Source organism: Salmo salar, chromosome 18, assembly GCF_965601325.2.
Source record: "Salmo salar chromosome 18, fSalSal1, whole genome shotgun sequence".
Lineage (NCBI taxonomy): Eukaryota > Metazoa > Chordata > Actinopteri > Salmoniformes > Salmonidae > Salmo > Salmo salar.
In genome coordinates this window covers 33,448,023-33,471,566 of record NC_138308.1, presented here as the reverse complement: position 1 = coordinate 33,471,566, position 23,544 = coordinate 33,448,023, and the positions used below count along the sequence as shown (strand labels likewise).

The window sequence follows — 23,544 nt, the reverse complement described above, 5'->3', positions numbered from 1 at the left end:
TCAAAACTAGTGTTCTACTGTTGGCCACAGGGCTCTGGTCAAAACCAGTGTTCTACTTCTGGGAATACGGTGCCATCTGGGATGCAGACAGCATCTTTGCTCTGTTTTGAATTCTTCAGAGACTCTCGCTTGCAGTCAGGCAGGCAGCTCTCTTGCTGTCAGAAACACACACACACACACACACATGCACACACATCCAACACACACACACACACACACACACATCCAACACACACACACACACACGTCCAACACACAGACACACACACACACACACACACCACACACATCCAACACAGCCTCCGTTGGCTCGGTGTGATGATGCATGTTTTGACAGCATGCCAGAAGACAGATGATGTATCTCAAATTGCACCCTATTCACTATATAGTGCACTACTTTTGACCAGTACTCATAGGGCTCTAGTCAGAAATAGTGCACTATGTAGGAGAATAGGGTGTCATTTGGGATTTAGGGAGTGTATTATTATTTAATGACCTGGGATTTCTTTCTGAGCAACATATTTCTACATAAACTGCAACTGCTGTAGTAGTGGATACACCTCACATTAACAGTTACAGTAACTACCGTAGTAGTGGGTACACCTCACATGAACAGTTACAGTAACTACCGTAGTAGTGGGTACACCTCACATGAACAGTTACAGTAACTACCGTAGTAGTGGATACACCTCACATTAACAGTTACAGTAACTACCGTAGTAGTGGATACACCTCACATTAACAGTTACAGTAACTACCGTAGTAGTGGGTACACCTCACATGAACAGTTACAGTAACTACCGTAGTAGTGGATACACCTCACATGAACAGTTACAGTAACTACCGTAGTAGTGGATACACCTCACATGAACAGTTACAGTAACTACCGTAGTAGTGGGTACACCTCACATGAACAGTTACAGTAACTACCGTAGTAGTGGATACACCTCACATGAACAGTTACAGTAACTACCGTAGTAGTGGGTACACCTCACATGAACAGTTACAGTAACTACCGTAGTAGTGGATACACCTCACATGAACAGTTACAGTAACTACCGTAGTAGTGGGTACACCTCACATGAACAGTTACAGTAACTACCGTAGTAGTGGATACACCTCACATGAACAGTTACAGTAACTACCGTAGTAGTGGGTACACCTCACATGAACAGTTACAGTAACTACCGTAGTAGTGGATACACCTCACATGAACAGTTACAGTAACTACCGTAGTAGTGGGTACACCTCACATGAACAGTTACAGTAACTACCGTAGTAGTGGATACACCTCACATGAACAGTTACAGTAACTACCGTAGTAGTGGGTACACCTCACATGAACAGTTACAGTAACTACCGTAGTAGTGGATACACCTCACATGAACAGTTACAGTAACTACCGTAGTAGTGGGTACACCTCACATGAACAGTTACAGTAACTACCGTAGTAGTGGATACACCTCACATGAACAGTTACAGTAACTACCGTAGTAGTGGATACACCTCACATGAACAGTTACAGTAACTACCGTAGTAGTGGGTACACCTCACATGAACAGTTACAGTAACTACCGTAGTAGTGGATACACCTCACATGAACAGTTACAGTAACTACTGTAGTAGTGGATACACCTCACATGAACAGTTACAGTAACTACCGTAGTAGTGGATACACCTCACATGAACAGTTACAGTACTCAGATCTCCTTACATCAGTTGCCTTGATGAAATAGGCCATTGGTCTTCCTGGAAACCACATAGAGAGGAGTTGAAGGCCGTCCACAGTGTTGAGACTATTGTGTTGCTGTGATGTTGACAGGGACAGTACAGTATTGAGAGAGAGAAGAAGCACTGTTGGTACCAGATGTACACTAGAATATTCAGGCTGCATAGGGTGGACATGAGATGACTTATTCTCCACTTCATGCTAAACCACTCGTCACAAATTCTTTATGCATAAACACCATGGGATTCATCTACCTCTGGTCTTGTTTTCCAATACCCTGGTCCCAGATCTGTCCATCTCGTTGTATAGCCAACTGGCATGGTGCTATGTTTGGCATGACAATGACCATAACAGTTGGCAAGGCAACATAAACTGATCTGGAACCAGGCTACCTGTTGCCCTCCTATGGCTGGGAGTCCAGTCCAGTCTGCTGTCTTTGGCTGGGAGTCCAGTCCAGTCTGGTCATTGTCTTGTGTTTCTTTCCAGGGTACAGAGGTCAGAAAGGAGAGAGGGGTGAGCTAGGTCTGGGGATACCAGGAGCTCCAGGTCTGGCAGGTCCACCAGGTAACAGCTAGACACCACACACACGCACGCACGCACGCACGCACGCACGCACACCCACACGCACGTGCACGCACACGCACACGCACACGCACACACACACACACACACACACACACACACACACACACACACACACACACACACACTGCTTTGAAGAACTGGTGAGATTATGCTAAGCCCTATAGCCATTGAAGAGCAAGAAGGAAAATGGAATGTAAACCTGCAGCAACCATTCCATCATTGTGTTTAGTATGAAGTTATTTCATATTTACACATGGAACTGATGCTTTATGAAAGGGGAAAATACCAGTATACCATCATTGTACGGCTTTAGTTGTAGAATCCTACACTTACTTTGGGTAAAACTTTATTTCTTGAACCCTCCGTTATAAACTTGTTGTCCTCAGGGCCCCATCGAAAATGAGACCATGGTCTCAATGGGCTCCCCTGATTAAATAAAAGTAAAACATTCATTCAAATAAAAAGCTGACTGTTTATAACCTCTGTTATGTCATGCTTATGGCAGCGTTATGTCATGGTTATGACAGTGTTATGTCATATTTATGGCAGTTATGTCATGGTTATGACAGTGTAATGTCATGTTTATGACAGTTATGTCATGGTTATGACAGTGTCATGTAGCCCTTATGAAGGAGGGTTCAAGTAAAGTGTAACCGCCAGCTCTAACATGGACAACAGTTCATCATGAGGTCGTTTGATGTTTTCCGATTAAAAACATGAGTAATTAGTAAGCCAACAGAACTAATGAGCAGAGTTACTCATAATGACTTGCTCTCTTACAGAGGTACCAACAGAACTAATGAGCAGAGTTACTCATAATGACTTGCTCTCTTACAGAGGTACCAAGCTGACACAAAACAATTAGTATATCATCCCTGATAGGGCGGTTATAAAAGAAACATGCACTTGAATCTCTTATTTCCGTTTTATCAACTCTCTCACTATTCAGCGTGATCTCAGAGAGATTCTTCTCTGCCGGGAGCGAAGCAGTAAAATCTTTCATTCTGATCTTTTTGTGCAGAACATTAACTTTTTATTCTGATCTGTATTGAGGAGGGTTTGTGTGTAAAGTATGCATGAACGTGGGTGTTTTCATCTCCTTTTTAAGAGTTGCAGTTAGGCACATGAAAGCAGTTTTGTTAGCTGACTAGATAATACTGTTCCCAGTAATACTGTTCCTCTGATAACATCCTGTTTTCCTTCATGGTTTATTTGATTGATTAAACAATCACCCAATGGTTGCGTCCAAATAATCTCTACTTCCTCCTGAAGTTCACTACTCCCCACAAATGTGAAATTGTTTTTGTCTGCAGGTGAACCTGGAAGCAGTATCCAGGGGCCACCGGGCCCTTCAGGTCCCCAGGGACCTCATGGTAAATGTGATCCCAGTGACTGTCTCCATCCATCCTCTCACTCCAGACGGAACGGCTAGGGGCCCCCCTCAACTGATAGGGGACCCTTCAACGAATAAGGGCCCTCTCAATAGCTAGGACCCAGGGGCCCCCTCCACCCATCCAGCCTCCATCTCTCTACAGCAGTCAACCATAGACACAGGAGCCGGGCGTGTGGAGCCTGATCACTCAGACAGCTCATATCAGACAGACACTATCGTCCTTGTGGTCAGTTTTACATTGAAAACACTCATCCTCTGTTATTGCTTTACATGGGAAAGACTCACAACCAGAAATAGATACAATAACAATGGTGTAGGATGAAATTTCCCATAGACGCTGATCTTGGGTCAGTTTTGCATTTTCCCCACTAATTGTTAAGATTAGCATTGGGGGAGGGTAAGCTGTTCCTAGATCTGTACCTAAGGGAAACTTCACCCTGGAGCGCTCGGCTTTTGGTTTTCTTATGACCATAGAAGCATTGAAATGCAATTATTTGTTACTTTACGTTGATGGTTATTCTATTCATTTTAAATGTGTCACAGTCCATTATTATTGTCATTATAGCTATGATGATCATATGAAGTACTGTTTCATTTATTTATTGTTTTCACAACTCCCCTGCTGTGACCTGATGCATTCCATATTAATTCACATTAAGTCTTTCGAGGCAGTAAATTAATTTGTTTCTTTAAATAATACTGTCAGGAGAAAACATTTTCTCAATGATTTGTCAATGCTTGTTTATGGGGATAGCTATGCACACGTTTGGTCTCATTTGATATTTTCGTTATGTGTGTGTGAGCTGGTAAACAGGCAGTCTGAAATGTGAGTGTTTGTGTATGACTAATCAATATTCTTAGTGTGAACTGTTTATGCATACCAAAGTGAAGGAGGTTCATATAACATGAATATATTTATGAATATATATTTCATATATTAATATATATTTCATCAATGAAAGGGATATTTGTGAAACGTATTAGATTGAAGCTAGCTACATGATTTGATCCAGTTACATAACATAATGAATATCTTGTAGTGTAATTCATTACTAGAGCTTTGCTCATAAATTTTATAAAGTTTTGAGAATGCTAAATATTCTGTGTTTCAAAACCTACCAGTCAGATATATTGCATGATACTGTTGTAATTGTAAAGGGATGGTCTTGTATCAAAACAGAATACTGGGTTCCTCTCTCGTCACACCCTACACTCTAGGTACTTTATGTCAGGCGTTACTCACTGAGATCTCTCCACATACTATACACCTCAACATGTAGTGTTCATAACAGACTAATTGAGTAGCCTGCTAGATTGGGTTCTGAGTTCTGATATTATTCAACAGGTAACATCGCCTGACTGTTGCCATATCTCAAGACAACCAGCACAACATGATCAAGGGTAAAACACTAGCTTAATGCCAACTGAATGTAGTTTGTGAAGGCTTGGTCAAGTTGACATTTCTTCCATGTACAGTTTATGTGTAAGTGTGTATATTATGCTAATGTCGTATCACCTCACGTTCACATGAAGTTAGCCGCGAAGACTTCAATGTAGATTTCTTGCAGTCATACATATGGCTAACATGAAGTAGGACAGTTTCCCTTTATCCATGGTCTTGTCTCCAAAGAGGGCAGACAAATACATGTCAAATACTACAGCGATTGATTGAAATTGCCCAGTACAATGAAACCAATAGAATATGGTATGATTGGAGATGTTGTTACATCGCTGCTCTTTTGGCAACATGGTCTCATTAGAATATGTCCAAAAAATTGTGCCATTTAACCACGTTCTGTGGACGTATTACTAATTCGTCACTAAGTTAGACGTCATGATGACATATTAGCTACTTATATGTCACTAAGTTAGACATCACTTATAATGACATATTAGTTACTTATATGTCACTATAATGTCTGCTTATGGGGTCAGATTCATGATGTGAGTCAGCTTTTATTGTTTACATGGAGAGTATACAGCTGATTCCTCCATCAGAACTGTGTGTACATCAGTCTACATGGAGAGTATACAGCTGATTCCTCCATCAGAACTGTGTGTACATCAGTCTACGTGGGAGTATACAGCTGATTCCTCCATCAGAACTGTGTGTACATCAGTCTACATGGAGAGTACACAGCTGATTCCTCCATCAGAACTGTGTACATCAGTCTACATGGAGAGTATACAGCTGATTCCTCCATCAGAACTGTGTACATCAGTCTACGTGGGAGTATACAGCTGATTCCTCCATCAGAACTGTGTGTACATCAGTCTACATGGAGAGTATACAGCTGATTCCTCCATCAGAACTGTGTGTACATCAGTCTACGTGGGAGTATACAGCTGATTCCTCCATCAGAACTGTGTGTACATCAGTCTACATGGGTGCTATGTGTATATTTAGATTTTGAAGCCATAAGAGGTGATCTTTCTTATCTAATAACAACACTGCAATATTTTACTTCTGAGTTTTCTTTCTTTGTTTTCTTGGTGGGTCTTTACTTGAACTCTTATTTTCTGAAAGTGTTTTTATTTTTATTTTTACCATATCTGTACATTACTGCTCAGATACGTATTTCTCCCTCAACTCTTCGACCATGTAGCATTGTTTGTCACTGTATACATATATATTATGTTGCTGTGTCTTAGACTGGAGGTTTTTATATTTTATTTGTTGTGTGTCTGATTGGAAAGTAATAAGCTAAGAATCAAGGACATTCATTAAATATCTATGTGTTCTTTCTTCACAAATGTTATCAGAGTGCTCTCTCTGTCACTCAGGCCTCAATTCAATCAAACATGCACTTAGGTGTTTAATTTTGCCCCAGTGACCTAAAACCGTACCTTTTTGTGAAAAGTCACGGTAAAAACAGCCGGTAGACTGTCGTCATAGAGATCGATAAGATGTGTGTTTCCAGACACATTCAGTAGTTAAACAAAGGTACTATTCAATAACTCTATTATTGTCGTCTCCTAAACCCGACCCTAGGCAGTACTGGATACAATGCGTCTGGGAGACTAATACTAATGTATGTTTGATTGGATATGTACCCTCAAAGGCAATGATTTAAGTTGGAGAAAGTACGTGGGTGGAGATGACACTTTGTGATGTTTAAAATGTCTCTTTTGCCTTCTTTTATCGGTCTAAGGCACTGCATCACAGTGCTTGAGGCGTCACTACAGACCCGGGTTTGATCCCAGGCTGTGTCACAGCCGACCGTGACCGGGAGACCCGTGAGGCGGCGCACAATTTGGCCCAGCGTTTTCTCTGACACATTGGTGGGGCTGGCTTCCGGGTTAAGCGAGCAGTGTGTCAAGAAGCAGTGCAGCTTGGCCGGGTCGTGTTTCGGAGGACGCATGGCTCTAGACCTTCGCCTCTCCCGAGTCCATACCAGATTTGCAGTGAAGTGATGGGACAAGCCTGTAACTACCAATTGGATATGATGAAATTGGGGTTAAAAAGGGGTAAAAAATTCAAAACAATGTCACACTACTGCGCTCCAATTTCTTTGAGTTGGAGATTTTCTCTTAGTATTTCAGAGCATCAAATTGATTGAGGTTCTTTGAAGATGGCTTGGTGACAGTGGAGGCTGCTGAGGGGAAAACGGCTCATAATAATGGCTGGAACAGAACATATGTAATGGCATCAAACACATGGAAACCATGGAAACCATGTGTTTAATGTATTTGATACCATTCCGCTCCAGCCATTACTATGAGACCGTCCTCCCCAATTAAGTTGCCACCAACCTCCTGTGCTTGGTTATATGTATGGCTCAGGTCATTTTATGTCAATGAGGTAACTGCATATTCAACCCTTTGACTTTTACAGAAGACATTAGCTAATTGGTTAACAACATTGAGGCATTTCTTTATTTCCATGTCACACTGTTACTGCTTGCTCGTTTTGTTGGCATCTCAACGTGAACATTTTATGTGGCTAAATGATACTACCGGAAGTAAGACACAAAGGCTGCGTTTACTCAGGAAGCCCAATTCGGATTCTTTTGCCCAATTATTGGCAAAAGATCTGATTGGTCAAGAGACCAATATTACAGCAAAAGATCAGAATTGGCTGCCTGTGTAAACACAGCCATAGGCAGAATGTCACAGAATATGGTGAGCTGCTTCTCGTGTCCTTACTTCATTTGTGAGTGGACAGGGCCCTCTAGTGTTCATTTGAAGATTGTTTGCTATATTGATTAACATTTTATTTAAAATAATGAATCATCTGATGTGTTGTATTAACTTGTGCTAATTTCCACATTCCAACACCCGTCCTTAGATGAATGATGATGGCTTGACGTGGTTAGTTTGTTAGCCTTGAAACCAAGCTGAGATGTACCCTTTCACCATTGTGGATTCCAGGCTAGTAGTATGTTTTGCTGTGTGTGTTTTCAGAGCAAACTCTCTTGAAGGAGATCGCTTAAAGATCCAATGCAGCTGTTTTTATCTAAATATCAAATCATTTTTGGGTAATTAAGTACCTTACTGGGATTGTTTTCAATTAAAATGGTCAAAAAGAAACAAAATAGCTTTTTAGCAAAGAGACATTTCTCAAGGAATAATTTTGCTAGGACTGTCTGGGAGCGGTGATGTCATCGTGCAGGCCAAAACTCCATCCCATCTTCTCAAACAGCTCTTACACTAAAAGTACAATTTCACAGTATTATTCCAACCTCACAGTTTAAAAAAAAAATAATAATAATAATTATATATATTTATATATTTATATCAGGTTTTTGACTGCAGTGGGCCTTTAAGTCATGGTCATGAATGTTTTTCCTCTTGTTATGTTGAGTTGCAGAAGCATGTTGTAGTAGATGTTGTCATTTTAAAAAGAAATCAGCTTCAATGTTTACCCATTGAAGTAAATAGGTCAAGACAGTCATGAATGTTGTTTTTCCTCTTGTAACATCCAAGATGACTGCCTTCGTATTGAAGCTGAAGTATCAGTACATTGTTGTACACTTTAAAAGCAGCTTCCAGTCTCAATACAAGTCCATTTATACTCTGAAAGGTTGCCATGAGTTCTAGGTTCACCTGATTGTCTGCTTCACTATGGGTTCACCTCTAGGTTCACCTGATTGTCTGCTTCACTATGGGTTCACCTCTAGGTTCACCTGATTGTCTGCTTCACTATGGGTTCACCTCTAGGTTCACCTGATTGTCTGCTTCACTATGGGTTCACCTCTAGGTTCACCTGATTGTCTGCTTCACTATGGGTTCACCTAATTTATTCTGTTTTCCCTGCTATTTGTCCATGGCATTCCCTGAATGATAATGAACAATCTGTCCATACCATAGTAGTAAAGCAAGGGGCCCTAGTTACCATGGCTGCTGCTGTGTAGCAGGGCTTATGAAAGGGATAGAAACAGAACAGCTCTACTAGCACTACCTACAGTACCTAGGTTGGGGTCAATCCCATGACAATGCTCTCATTTCAGGAAGTAAACTGAAATGGATTTCAATGACAAGAAATGTTATTTGTTTACTTCCTGAACTGGGTGAATTTAAATGGGATTAGCCCCAACCCTGCTACCTAACCTTGTTGCCTTCGGGAAAACACCTCTACGGTGTCCATATTAGGACAGTCTCAGTCTCATCAGGAGGTGTGTCTGTCCTAATATGGACACCATACAAACACTTCAAAAGCTTCATACAGAGAAGTTTGTTCAACTCAACAACCGATTCATTTTCACTGTTCTATTATCTCCATGGTCTTCTGAACTTGTCAGTCAACACTTTGTGGAGAAGAAGACCACTCCATGTATTTAGTATTTTCTTTTAACAGCGTGTTTTATCTCATTATCTTGGTAATTTATGTACTTTGTTATTTGTGTTTGAGTGTGATAATTGTTATTTTAATTTGATGGTCTACCTCATCTGAGGCTATACGGCTATGCCATACACATACTAGTTTAGCCGGCGTGATGTTACACTCTGGCCGTACCACTATCCTACTACACTGCTACTTTAAAGCTAACGGTTTAAATTCACCTCAAGACTGAAATGCTAAACGTAATGGATAGAAAATGGTGTTCACTATAGGCCTATTGAATTGGTGCCAAGCTAGTCATCTTTTCTTGATCATTTTTGAAAGCCTATACTTAGAAGTTGTGAACCACTGTTTGACCATATAGTAGAGGTTGTACAGCAATTTTAAGTGTAATATTTTTCCAACAATTCTTTTGACTTTACAGCATTCTGTGAAAACCCTGTTGATTTTACACTCTGATTACCGATACCTGCCTTAAATCTGTACGACAATAATTTCTTACATTTCATGTGTTTTATTTGCTTATAATGACCTACTCAGATTACACATTGGTGTGTCACTATCAAAATGTGAATAAAATACGATATCTTGCTGATGTGAAGTTTCTGCTTTCTTGGTGCTCCTTATGCTATATCGATAAAGAGACGGAGAAAAGTATAATTGGTGATTTGGATGATATTGTCATCACATATTTCTAGAAAGGTAGAATTTACTGAATATTTCTATTCATGATCAATTCCTTAATTAACTGTCACATGTTTGCGTTATATGAAACTATGTTTTGAATACCAGCTTGTCTATTATTTATGTCAATAAACTGATTCAAGAGCTTTTAAGATAATTTTTTATATTCACTTCATCAAGGTTATGTTTTCTGAGAAGATAATGCTTATTCTGAGTATTCCAGCAGTACATTTGAGTACAATGTTTAAAAAACTTCCTGAGAGTTGGAAATATATTTAAAACTGACCGCGGCATAGCTTTATTTGGAGTGAACAAAGTCACAGAAAAAAACACTTTTGAGAATTTATTTGAAATTTCTAGATCCTCCTCCTAGATATTTGTACAAACTGTGATGTCACCCTCAAATAGTATCATCATCATATAATAAAATAGAAACAACTGACTTACTTTTCTCCATCTCTCCAAAACCTGTGAGGATTTCACATAGAAATAGAATCGCATTGAAATTGCCATTCTAGTGACTTCATTTCTATGGGTGACATAGTACTCAACAGTGAACAGAATACTGTGAAGGGAATATTCCATTTATATTCAAAATAATAATCTCTCAGAATCCTCCTCACACTGTACAATGAGAACAAACCTCACATTCAATCATTAGGATAGTTCCTTTGTAGGAAATATAATTAACCACAATTGAAAACAATTTACAGAGATGCACAGCATATATGGAAGGTCAGTCAGTCAGTGGGGCTTGGTGTCAGTCCTATCTTCTATCTCTTTATTTAGATTTCTGGAAGGAAAGCAGGGGGCTGGAAATACACCAGGTACTTTCTGTACAAACTGAGATCACTGTTTTTCACCAGGTCTATCTTTGGTATTTGATATTTCAATATAGAACGTGATGATGCAGTACATTAGAAATACAAAAAAATACACTTTGGGCTAAAGGCAATCCTGGTATTGCTTTATGGTTTTACTTTATTGGGGAGGGATTAGCGTGATGTGATGTGGATGTGGATGGAGCCGCTGCTGAAATCAACATGTAGGCTATAGTATACAGCTGTTTCAGTGAGAGGAAATGAGGAAAGAGAACATACAAATACAGCCAGATGGTTAATAAGGACAGGAGTTTGTCTGGTGGTTAATAAGGACAGGAGTTTGTCTGGTGGTTATTAAGGACAGGTAGCATTTCTGGTGGTTAATAAGGACAGGTAGCATGTCTGGTGGTTAATAAGGACAGGTAGGATGTCTGGTGGTTATTAAGGACAGGTATTTGTCTGGTGGTTAATAAGGACAGGTGTTTGTCTGGTGGTTAATAAGGACAGGTAGCATGTCTGGTGGTTAATAAGGACAGGTAGCATGTCTGGTGGTTAATAAGGACAGGTGTTTGTCTGGTGGTTAATAAGGACAGGTAGCATGTCTGGTGGTTATTAAGGACAGGTAGCATGTCTGGTGGTTAATAAGGACAGGTAGCATGTCTGGTGGTTAATAAGGACAGGTGTTTGTCTGGTGGTTAATAAGGACAGGTGTTTGTCTGGTGGTTAATAAGGACAGGTGTTTTTCTGGTGGTTATTAAGGACAGGTGTTTGTCTGGTGGTTAATAAGGACAGGTGTTTGTCTGGTGGTTAATAAGGACAGGTGTTTGTCTGGTGGTTATTAAGGACAGGTGTTTGTCTGGTGGTTGTTAAGGACAGGTGTTTTGTCTGGTGGTTGTTAAGGACAGGTGTTTTGTCTGGTGGTTGTTAAGGACAGGTAATGGTCTGGTGATTATTAAGGACAGGTGGTTTGGTGGTTAAGGACAGGTGTTTGTCTGGTGGGTATTAAGGACATTAGGTTTACAGGGACAGTGGAATAAAAACAAATAGATATTGTCTTCAAAACAATCATATCTTAAAATAGAGCACCCTTTTCTGAAAACAACCAAAGAAAATAAGAAAATCTGTCATGTAAAAAACTGTTACACATCCAAACAGGTTCAGGATTATTATTGTTTGGCAACAAAATACTTAATTTTGTTTCGCATTTGTGGAAGTGGAAGACTCCTTCATATCCGAAAGAGATCTGGCTAGCACAGAACATTCTCACAAAACACTGCAGATACGTTAGAATGGGCCACTTTACAGCAACAGCCTTCAGAGTAGAGAAGCTGTGAGAATGTTGTGTGCTCCCAGGGTTGGAGTGGGAGAGCTGTCCATCTGCCATCTTAGTCTCTGTCTCTACCCCTCTCTGGGTGTAGGGCAGTGGAAGCTGGTGAAGGGAGGATGGGTCATAGTGATGGCTGTAATGGAATAAATGGAACAGAATCCAAGGTGTTTGAAACTGTTCCATTCATTCCATTACAGCCATTACATCCAGTCCTCAGATTTAAAGCGACACCAACCTCCACTGGGTGGTGGCTCTAGGTTCTAGTTCCCTCCGGGCCCTTGATGCTGGTGTCAATGTCCCCTGGTCTGAGGTTGCAGGACGATGGGTCGCAGTAGCCGTTGGGGCCAGCATTACCAGGAGGCCCAGGTACACCAGCCTGGCCAGGAACACCTGGAGGTCCTCTCTCGCCATCACGTCCCTCCTGCCCATAACCAGGCTTTCCGGGCTCACCTGTGGAGGTAGAAGAGTTAGAGAAGAGTTAGCTAGACCATCTTGCACCAAAGTAGAAAGTCCAGAACCTCAAAGACTCAAGACTAGAACCTCAAAGACTCAAAACTAGAACATTCTAGAGACTCTAAGACCAAAGGCGAGATCAATAAGGCTTCTGTTTGTGGCGAACATGTTGCCAGAGTAACAATTACAGTTGAATGAACATTCCAAAATGTTACTGTGAAACATCAAACAGCTACTTTTTTTAAAGGATTACTGTAACTTTTTAGCGACAATATTCAAACTGAAATTACTTAGCTATTCCTACTAAATATTGTATAAAGTCTACATGGCCACTTGATTATTTTTTAGAAAGCAGTTTAGACCTGAAACAGACACTTATGTTCTCAGACCTTTTGCTAATGACAGCGAACGGTTGCGGCCAAACACAAACCAAATGGAATACAGTATGTTAGCAAACTCTTTCCTTGTTCAACGCACCTCAAGACTAGAATATCTACAACCTCCAAGACCAAGACTAGGATATCTACAACCTCCAAGACCAAGACTAGAACATTTAAAACCTCCAAGACCAAGAATAGAACATCTAATACCGCCAAGACCAAAACATTCCAGAAAATGTGTACATTTTACGTTTTAGTCATTTAGCAAACGCTCTTATCCAGAGTGACTTACAATTAGTGCATTAAGATAGCTAGGTGAGACAACAACACATCTCAATCATATCAAGTACATTTTCCCTTAAAAAAGTATTTTTTTTAGCCAAGTCAGTGCTATTAAGAAAATACAACCTCCAAGACCAAGACTAGAATATCTACAACCTCCAAGACCAAGACTAGAATATCTACAACCTCCAGGACCAAGACTAGAATATCTACAACCTCCAGGACCAAGACTAGAGTATCTACAACCTGACAAGACCAAGACTAGAATATCTACAACCTCCAAGACCAAGACTAGAATATCTACAACCTGACAAGACCAAGACTAGAATATCTACAACCTCCAGGACCAAGACTAGAATATCTACAACCTCCAAGACCAAGACCAGAATATCTACAACCTGACAAGACCAAGACTAGAATATCTACAACCTCCAAGACCAAGACTATAATATCTACAACCTCCAAGACCAAGACTAGAATATCTACAACCTCCAAGACCAAGACTAGAATATCTACAACCTCCAAGACCAAGACTAGAACATGTAGAAACTCCAAGACCAAGACTAGAATATCTACGACCTCCAAGACCAAGACTAGAATATCTACAACCTGACAAGACCAAGACTAGAATATCTACAACCTCCAAGACCAAGACTAGAATATATACAACCTGACAAGACCAAGACTAGAATATCTACAAACTCCAGGACCAAGACTAGAATATCTACGACCTCCAAGACCAAGACTAGAATATCTACAACCTCCAAGTCCAAGACTAGAATATCTACAACCTCCAAGACCAAGACTAGAATATCTACAACCTCCAAGACCAAGACTAGAATATTTAAAACCTGACAAGACCAAGACTAGAATATCTACAACCTCCAAGACCAAGACTAGAATATCTACAACCTCCAAGACAACGACTAGAATATGTAGAAACTCCAAGACCAAGACTAGAATATCTACAACCTCCAGGACCAAGACTAGAATATATACAACCTGACAAGACCAAGACTAGAATATCTACAACCTCCAAGACCAAGACTAGAATATCTACAACCTCCAAGACCAAGACTAGAGTATCTACAACCTGACAAGACCAAGACTAGAATATTTACAACCTCCAAGACCAAGACTAGAGTATCTACAACCTCCAAGACCAAGACTAGAATATCTACAACCTCCAAGACCAAGACTAGAATATGTAGAAACTCAAAGACCAAGACTAGAATATATACAACCTCCAGGACCAAGACTAGAATATCTACAACCTGACAAGACCAAGACTAGAATATCTACAACCTCCAGGACCAAGACTAGAATATCTACAACCTCCAAGACCAAGACTAGAATATTTACAACCTCCAAGACCAAAACTAGAATATCTACAACCTCCAGGACCAAGACTAGCATATCTACAACCTGACAAGACCAAGACTAGAATATCTACAACCTGACAAGACCAAGACTAGAATATCTACAACCTCCAAGACCAAGACTAGAATATCTACAACCTCCAGGACCAAGACTAGAATATCTACAACCTGACAAGTCCAATACTAGAATATCTACAACCTGACAAGACCAAGACTAGAATATCTACAACCTGACAAGACCAAGACTAGAATATCTACAACCTGACAAGACAAAGACTAGAATATCTACAACCTACAAGACCAAGACTAGAATATCTACAACCTGACAAGACCAAGACTAGAACATCTACAACCTCCAGGACCAAGACTAGAATATCTACAACCTCCAAGACCAAGACTAGAATATTTACAACCTCCAAGACCAAAACTAGAATATCTACAACCTCCAGGACCAAGACTAGCATATCTACAACCTGACAAGACCAAGACTAGAATATCTACAACCTGACAAGACCAAGACTAGAATATCTACAACCTCCAAGACCAAGACTAGAATATCTACAACCTCCAGGACCAAGACTAGAATATCTACAACCTGACAAGTCCAAGACTAGAATATCTACAACCTGACAAGACCAAGACTAGAATATCTACAACCTGACAAGACCAAGACTAGAATATCTACAACCTGACAAGACAAAGACTAGAATATCTACAACCTACAAGACCAAGACTAGAATATCTACAACCTGACAAGACCAAGACTAGAACATCTACAACCTCCAGGACCAAGACTAGAATATCTACAACCTGACAAGACCAAGACTAAGATTAGAACATAAAGAAAAAGTAAGCTACTGATGGTTCGCTTCTCCATGGCGATCAAGGATGATGTCACTCACCTGGTAGACCGGGAGGTCCTGGCTGGCCCTTGGCCCCTCGCACCGTGGGACCTCGGTCTCCTCTGTCGCCCATTTCACCTGCACCACACAGCATGTTAATTACAAGGGTTATTCGAAAACTCTTTGGGTACGTGAGCTGAATTTTGCTTTCACATTTTCAAATAACAGTAACATTACAAATCCTCTCCCCACCTTTGGGTCCTTTGAGTCCTAGAAGTCCTGGAGGTCCTTTGAGGCCAGGCAGTCCTCTTGCTCCAGCCTGCCCAGGGAAGCCACTGTCCCCTGGGGGTCCGGCAGGACCAGGGGGCCCTGGCTTACCAGGCAGGCCCGCTGCTCCAGACTCCGGCCTCCTTAGACTGGCAGCCAACTGGGCTAGCTGCTCTGTTGGAGCAAGAGGAAAGGGAATGATGAGCAAACAATTCATCAATCAAATGTATTAAAGGCCCAGTGCAGTCCAAAATTGGATTTTCCTTTGTTTTATATATATTTCCACACTTTAATGTTGTACTGTGAAATTGTGAAAATTAGGATAATTCCCTTTTAGTGTAGGAGCTGTTTGAAAAGACCGCCTGAAATTTCTGCCTCTTTTGGTGGGATGGAGTTTTGGCCTGCCTGGTGACATTACCAGGTGGTAAATCAGTTAATAGACCAATAAGAAAGAGAGTTCCAAACCTCTTTGCCATAACAGCTAGTTTTCAGTTTTACCCTCCCCACTCAGACCACTCCCAGACAGTGTTAGCAAAATTCTTGCTTGAGAAATGTCTCTTTGCTAAATAGCTATTTTTGTTTATTTTTGACCATTTCAATTTAAAACAATCACAGTAAGGTACTCAATTGTTTCCCCAGAAATGATTTGATATTGAGATAAAAATGGCTGCATTGGAACTTTAATGAAGGCCTTTTTATAAACGTTATAAAAATTGTAGTCCTCCCTTCTTATTCTTACACATTCAAGTCTGTCTCAGTAAATTGAGCAGAGTGAAAATAATTGGAAAACATTCAACTCTACGGGATTGGTGTCCCTAAACCAGGACAGTTGTTGCTCAATATGCGATAATGTGACTAGAAAACATTGTATACAACAGCCAACTTTCCGGGACATAGACATGTCTTATACGGGCAGAAAGCTTAAATTATTGTTAACTAACTGCAGTGTCCAATTTACAGTAGCTATTACACACAAAGCATACTATGGTTTGAGGATAGTGCACAACAAAACACTTTTATCACGGCTGGTGGTTTGATACATTCACCTCTGAAGGTAAATAATGTACTTACATTCAGTAATCTTGCTCTGATTTGTCATCCTGAGGGTCCCAGAGATAAAATGTAGTGTCGTTTTTTTATATTCAAATGTAGCAACTGGGTTCTATAGTTTGACCCCACTGCTGTCTCTGGCTCCACACCCACCCTGGTCGGCCATCTAGATCCATCATGATCTAGATCCATCATGTATGACATTCCTGGGAGTGTTAAACTTGCATTTTTTATTACCATAGCATTTTTGTATGTTCTCTATAGTTATGTACTTGAAAATGTATAAATTGATCAATTCGGCACATTTGGGCAAACTCCTGGCAGACTTGATGCAAAATATTGTGTAGTGAGGTAATTGTTCTCTGGATCAGTCTGAAACTTTGCACACACACTGCTGCCATCTTGTGGACAGAATCTAAATTACACCTAGGATCCTACCTTAATGTATGGCCTTTCTCTTGCATTTCAAAGATGAAAATAAATAGAAAATGCATGTTTTTTTATTGTATTATCTTTTACCACATCTAATGTGTTATATTCTCCTACATTAATTTCACATTTCCACACACGTTAAAGTGTTTCCTTTCAAATGGTATCAAGAATATGCATATCCTTGCTTCAGGTCTTGAGCTACAGGCAGTTAGATTTGGGTATGTCATTTTAGGCGGAAATTTAAAAAAGGGTACGATCCTTAAGAAACTGAAAAATATATATGTGTATTTATGGTGCCAAGAGTTCAACATAAAACTCCTAAGGTTTTTGGCTATGGTATTTTACACTCCAAATTCCAGTCTTTGTTTTTCTGCTTTTAGCAAAAGTGCAGGTCCTCTGGAGGTGAAATACATTTTTCAGCACATTGGGTATAAAATAGTAACGAGTTTGGGAGGAGAGTAGTGGTAGTGGAAGGAGGGGGTGGGATACAGTAAGAGGAGGGCCCAGGGAGAGAGACAAAAAAAACAGGCTGCAACTTCAGCATTTCTGGGGTTCAGGAGTCTGTTATCCATCAAACTAACAAAGGTTGAAGCGTATTTATGATGGGTTTTTTTTCTGCTTCCCTCTCTTCAAACTGTCAAGCCAGATAGGCTATATCCCCCAAACTCAACTCTGGACCACAAAGCCAGTTCGACTGCATTTTTTCATTGTTCCCCTCTAAACCAGGACTGATTTAGACCTGGGACACTAGCTGTGTGCAATTCATTATTAGGTAGGACAGAAAAGCAGCATGTTCCGGACCTCATAGGGTAAGAGTTGAGTACCCCTGGTCTATAGTACACACAATGAGGGTGGGGATAATACAGAGTGCTGATACTTAAAGGTAGAGTGGGATACACTGATTTAAAAGACACTGAAGGAATGACAGTGTGCAATATTCTTACCTTGCATAACTCTCATGCAGACTTGTCTGATGTGTTGATCGCTTGGTTCTTTACCCTGAAGGATAACATAACAAAAGGTTTATGATGAGAAAACAGCTTTAATAAACATAGATTTAGCTTCTCATGTTAGTTTAGCTTCTGAAATGCATTTTGTAAGCCCTAATTGTGTTATGCTGGATACACTGGAAAACTGTTGTCCATGGCCTAAGGTCCAGGAGGAGGGAAAGGCCTAGAAGTAAGTTAGTACATTTGTAAGTATGTATGTAAATAAGTTAGTATGTAAGTAACTAAGTATGTAAGTAAGTATGAGAGTATGTAAGTAAGTACGTATGTAAGTAAGTGAGTTTGTAGGTATATAAGTAAGCAAGTAAGTTAATTAGTAAGTAAGCATGTAAGTATTTAAGTATGTAAGTGGGTAAGTAGGTAAGTATGTCAGTACATAAGTAAGTAATTAAGTAAGTATGTAATTCATTAAGTAAGTAAGCAAGCAAGTAAGCAAGTAAGTAAGTATGTGAGTAAGTAGGTATGTAAGCAATTAAGGAAGTAAGTATTTAGTAAGTTAGTAAGTAAGTATGTAAGTAAGCAAGTAAGCAAGTAAGTTACTATGTAAGTAAGTATGTAAGTTAATAAGTTTAAGTAAGTTCAGGTGTATAGTCTTCAAAGTTTTGGGTGGAGGCGGTTTGGGGGTACCTACCGCTGGTCCCTGTGACCCCCTGATTCCTGGTGCGCCCCTGTTGCCCTGCATGCCACGTGGTCCAGGAGTACCAGCTGGGCCCTCGATGCCAGGCTGCCCTCTGCTACCCTCTGGTCCTCTGTTACCAGGCTCTCCTGGGTTTCCAACCTGGAGACAGAAAGGGGAGAGACCACTGGATCAGAACAACATTACATGGGTGGTACTGAGCATGCTCAATGAAGACTTTTGAGTTTCGGGGGCGCTGGTGAGCAAGCCATGGACTAAACTAATATCTGCTTTGATCTGAAACAAGAAAACCCCGTAAGATCGTATTGCAGAGATCTCGTCCCCGGGGTGGTCTAGCACTTCCAAACTTTCCTTATTATTACTGGGCAGGTAATATAAGAACCATTGTATTTTAGGTGACAGAAGACCCTGATGTTACAGACCTGAAATGGATGACCTTGGAGATCTCCTCCTGTGGCCCCACCTTAGCTGTCTTACTCTGCTCAAAACTCACATTAGCTGAGCCTGATTCCAAATACAGTTCAGGCTTCATCTGATTTATCTCTACAGAAACTGCACAAGGAGCTCGAATGAAATGGAATTCAAATAATTGAAACAATGTCAGTCAATTAATTGTTTAAAAAAACGCAGAAAAACCCCAGAAATGTTGGTTAAACCACTTAACACTACTACTAACACACTCTATGGGTGTAGATAAACTGTCTCAAAGTTCTGTTTCTCATTTGAGACATGGAACTGCTTCTACAGTACAGAACTCACCATTCCTTTGGGTCCAGCTTCCCCTTGGTCACCCTATTATACAAATGAGAAAAACACAGATGATTAGTACAGGTGGAGTTAAAAAGTGTTGTTTAAAAGGCTCCAATGGGAGGTTGGGTTGGATGTAATGAATCCTTGCTTGAGTGGTAACTTACAACATCTCCTTTGTCTCCAGAGGTTCCCTCGGAACCTTGTTCTCCCTACACACACACACACACACACACACACACACACACACACACACACACACACACACACACACACACACACACACACACACACACACACACACACACACACACACACACACATATAAAACAAACAAATATAAATTATTTGGGGTAAAGTCACTCATCTGGATATAACAAATGCCCTGGGTAAGTTAGAAACACACGCAAAAACACGTGGAAATATTGGACTATAAATGGTGATTCTACTATATTGGACTATAAATATATTCCACTGAGCCATTTATTTTATGTTGGTATTCTTATATTTTATTATTTCTTATTGTTGTTGCATTGTCCAGAAGGAACCTGCCAGTAAGCATTTGGTCGGACAGTGTCTACCATGTGTATTCTGTACATACGACTAATACAACTTGAAACTTGAAAGGGCCCATCCACACTCTACTGGTGGAGTATCAAATTGACTTTAAGATACAGCCAAATATTGTTGTGAGAGATACACAGACATTTTAAAACATGGATTTCATACCTGCTCTCCTTTCGGTCCTCCCTCGCCAGCTTCTCCCTGAAGTTGAGGAGAAATCAGAAAATCTTTAAACTACAGTACAGTTAAACAGTTAACTAGTAATACTACTATGGCAAGTTATACAGTACAGTTAGACAGTTAGACAACAACACTAGTTATACTGCTATGTAATGCCACAGTAAGACTAGTCTTATGAATGCATGTTTCAACTTGTAACACTAGAGGTCAAAAGGATGTATTTCACAAAGTATGTGTCCTTGTCAGGTGCATATGGTAAGACTTTGCCTTTCTATTAGCTAGCAATTGAGGCTAAATTGCTGTCTTCATGACTGTACAGAACCGTGGAAAGTCCAATCAAAACTGGTGGTTTCATGAAAATGGAAAATTGTCATAAGAAGTCTGTGGAACCTGAAATGACTAAACACAAGCCACAGTGCTCTTCAGTTGAGCTTCCTCTCTATCTTTTCATCAAATATCAGGCATGCAGAACGTAAACGGTCCAGGGAGAGTTCATCCAGTGAGCAGTAGTTTGTTTAGTTGTATAATAGCAGTGTTTGTTTCCCCACCGGACGGCAGGTCTCTACAGAGGGTATAGATACCAGTCAGAATAGAGCGTCCTCTTATCTTACCCTCTCTCCCTTCACTCCGGGGAGGCCTGGGGGTCCGGGAACACCAGGAAGACCAAGATCCCCTTTAGGTCCCTACAAAACAAAGGTAGAGAGACAACAATGAGGTCAGAGGTCAACACCACACTACTGTATGTCCTGTATGACTCAGTTGGTTAGAGCAAGGTGCTGGCAGCGCCAGGATTGTGGGTTAGATTCCTGGGGCAGCTATATGTAAAATGTATGCATGCATGACTGTAAGAATAAAAGCCTCTGCTAAATGGAATACTGTATGTAAATATCTAAAACTACAGACCACTACAGCAGAAAGTAGTGGAAACCTCAGATAAGAGAGCAGAGTATGGAGACACTACGCCCACAGGCTCTTCAGTCATTAGGGCAACATATACTGGGTTAATGAACTGTTCATGAGACGGCTATATCAGGGTCGTGACTCAAAACGTGCACAAAAGAAAGAGAATTTCTAATAACCTGGCTGCAATTTTTATTTTGTAAGCTTGTGTGTGTGTGTGTGTGTGTGTGTGTGTGTCTTTGTTCTCTGTGCTGGGCACACCTTTGATTGCTGACCGTGTGTGTGAGGAATGCCATAGGAACAGAAGGCTCTTTCAGCCAGCTGGCCCTGGTCCTCATTCTCTCCTTACTGTGAAAATAGCCTCTGTGTGAGATCCTGAGATCCCATGCAGGTCTATTCACTAGGGAATTTCTCTGTAACCACAGCCAGGTCCACACTCTCTGTAACCACAGCCAGGTGGTCCACACTCTCTGTAACCACAGCCAGGTGGTCCACACTCTCTGTAACCACAGCCAGGTCCACACTCTCTGTAACCACAGCCAGGTGGTCCACACTCTCTGTAACCACAGCCAGGTGGTCCACACTCTCTGTAACCACAGCCAGGTGGTCCACACTCTTTGTAACCACAGCCAGGTGGTCCACACTCTCTGTAACCACAGCCAGGTCCACACTCTCTGTAACCACAGCCAGGTCCACACTCTCTGTAACCACAGCCAGGTCCACACTCTCTGTAACCACAGCCAGGTGGTCCACACTCTCTGTAACCACAGCCAGGTCCACACTCTCTGTAACCACAGCCAGGTCCACATTCTATGTAACCACAGCCAGGTCCACACTCTCTGTAACCACAGCCAGGTGGTCCACACTCTCTGTAACCACAGCCAGGTCCACACTCTCTGTAACCACAGCCAGGTCCACACTCTCTGTAACCACAGCCAGGTCCACACTCTCTATAACCACAGCCAGGTCCACACTCTCTGTAACCACAGCCAGGTGGTCCACACTCTCTGTAACCACAGCCAGGTGGTCCACACTCTCTGTAACCACAGCCAGGTGGTCCACACTCTCTGTAACCACAGCCAGGTGGTCCACACTCTCTGTAACCACAGCCAGGTCCACACTCTCTGTAACCACAGCCAGGTGGTCCACACACTCTGTAACCACAGCCAGGTGGTCCACACTCTCTGTAACCACAGCCAGGTGGTCCACACTCTCTGTAACCACAGCCAGGTGGTCCACACTCTCTGTAACCACTGCCAGGTGGTCCACACTCTCTGTAACCACAGCCAGGTGGTCCACACTCTCTGTAACCACAGCCAGGTCCACACTCTCTGTAACCACAGCCAGGTCCACACTCTCTGTAACCACAGCCAGGTCCACACTCTCTGTAACCACAGCCAGGTCCACACTCTATGTAACCACAGCCAGGTCCACACTCTCTGTAACCACAGCCAGGTGGTCCACACTCTCTGTAACCACAGCCAGGTCCACACTCTCTGTAACCACAGCCAGGTCCACACTCTCTGTAACCACAGCCAGGTGGTCCACACTCTCTGTAACCACAGCCAGGTGGTCCACACTCTCTGTAACCACAGCCAGGTGGTCCACACACTCTGTAACCACAGCCAGGTGGTCCACACTCTCTGTAACCACAGCCAGGTGGTCCACACACTCTGTAACCACAGCCAGGTGGTCCACACTCTCTGTAACCACAGCCAGGTGGTCCACACTCTCTGTAACCACGGCCAGGTCCACACTCTCTGTAACCACAGCCAGGTGGTCCACACTCTCTGTAACCACAGCCAGGTGGTCCACACTCTCTGTAACCACAGCCAGGTCCACACTCTGTAACCACAGCCAGGTGGTCCACACTCTCTGTAACCACTGCCAGGTGGTCCACACTCTCTGTAACCACAGCCAGGTGGTCCACACTCTCTGTAACCACAGCCAGGTCCACACTCCCCCTCTCTTTCTCTTATTTTTCTCATTCTTCATCTTCTCTTTGTTTCAGTCTCTCTCTCTCTCTCTCTCTCTCTCTCTCTCTCTCTCTCTCGCTCTTTCTATGAGAAGCATCTTGGTGTTCCAGCCTAACGTTGTCATCAT

The 23,544-nt window shown here is 41.6% G+C and overlaps 2 protein-coding genes across 4 annotated transcripts in view; one reads left to right on the top strand and one right to left on the bottom strand.

The window, feature by feature from the left end:
• LOC106560244 (uncharacterized) overlaps positions 1-10,084 on the top strand; it is a 240,705-nt gene extending 230,621 nt beyond the window's left edge. For all 3 annotated transcript variants that reach the window (XM_082964905.1, XM_082964904.1, XM_082964903.1), the window contains 2 exons: positions 2,216-2,293; positions 3,628-10,084. In XM_082964905.1, the coding sequence (XP_082821031.1) occupies positions 2,216-2,293; positions 3,628-3,746 (197 nt within the window). In that variant the 3' untranslated portion in view covers positions 3,747-10,084. The remainder of the gene's footprint in view (positions 1-2,215; positions 2,294-3,627) is intronic.
• A 419-nt stretch (positions 10,085-10,503) lies between these two features.
• Positions 10,504-23,544, bottom strand: part of LOC106563052 (uncharacterized) — a 37,308-nt gene continuing 24,267 nt past the window's right edge. Inside the window, exons 24-32 of the mRNA XM_082964907.1 lie at positions 21,153-21,224; positions 20,527-20,562; positions 19,965-20,009; positions 19,810-19,842; positions 19,045-19,191; positions 18,351-18,405; positions 15,910-16,098; positions 15,718-15,795; positions 10,504-12,771 (exon numbers count right to left, since the gene is read on the bottom strand). Coding sequence (XP_082821033.1) covers positions 12,575-12,771; positions 15,718-15,795; positions 15,910-16,098; positions 18,351-18,405; positions 19,045-19,191; positions 19,810-19,842; positions 19,965-20,009; positions 20,527-20,562; positions 21,153-21,224 — 852 coding nt within the window. The 3' untranslated portion in view covers positions 10,504-12,574. The remainder of the gene's footprint in view (positions 12,772-15,717; positions 15,796-15,909; positions 16,099-18,350; positions 18,406-19,044; positions 19,192-19,809; positions 19,843-19,964; positions 20,010-20,526; positions 20,563-21,152; positions 21,225-23,544) is intronic.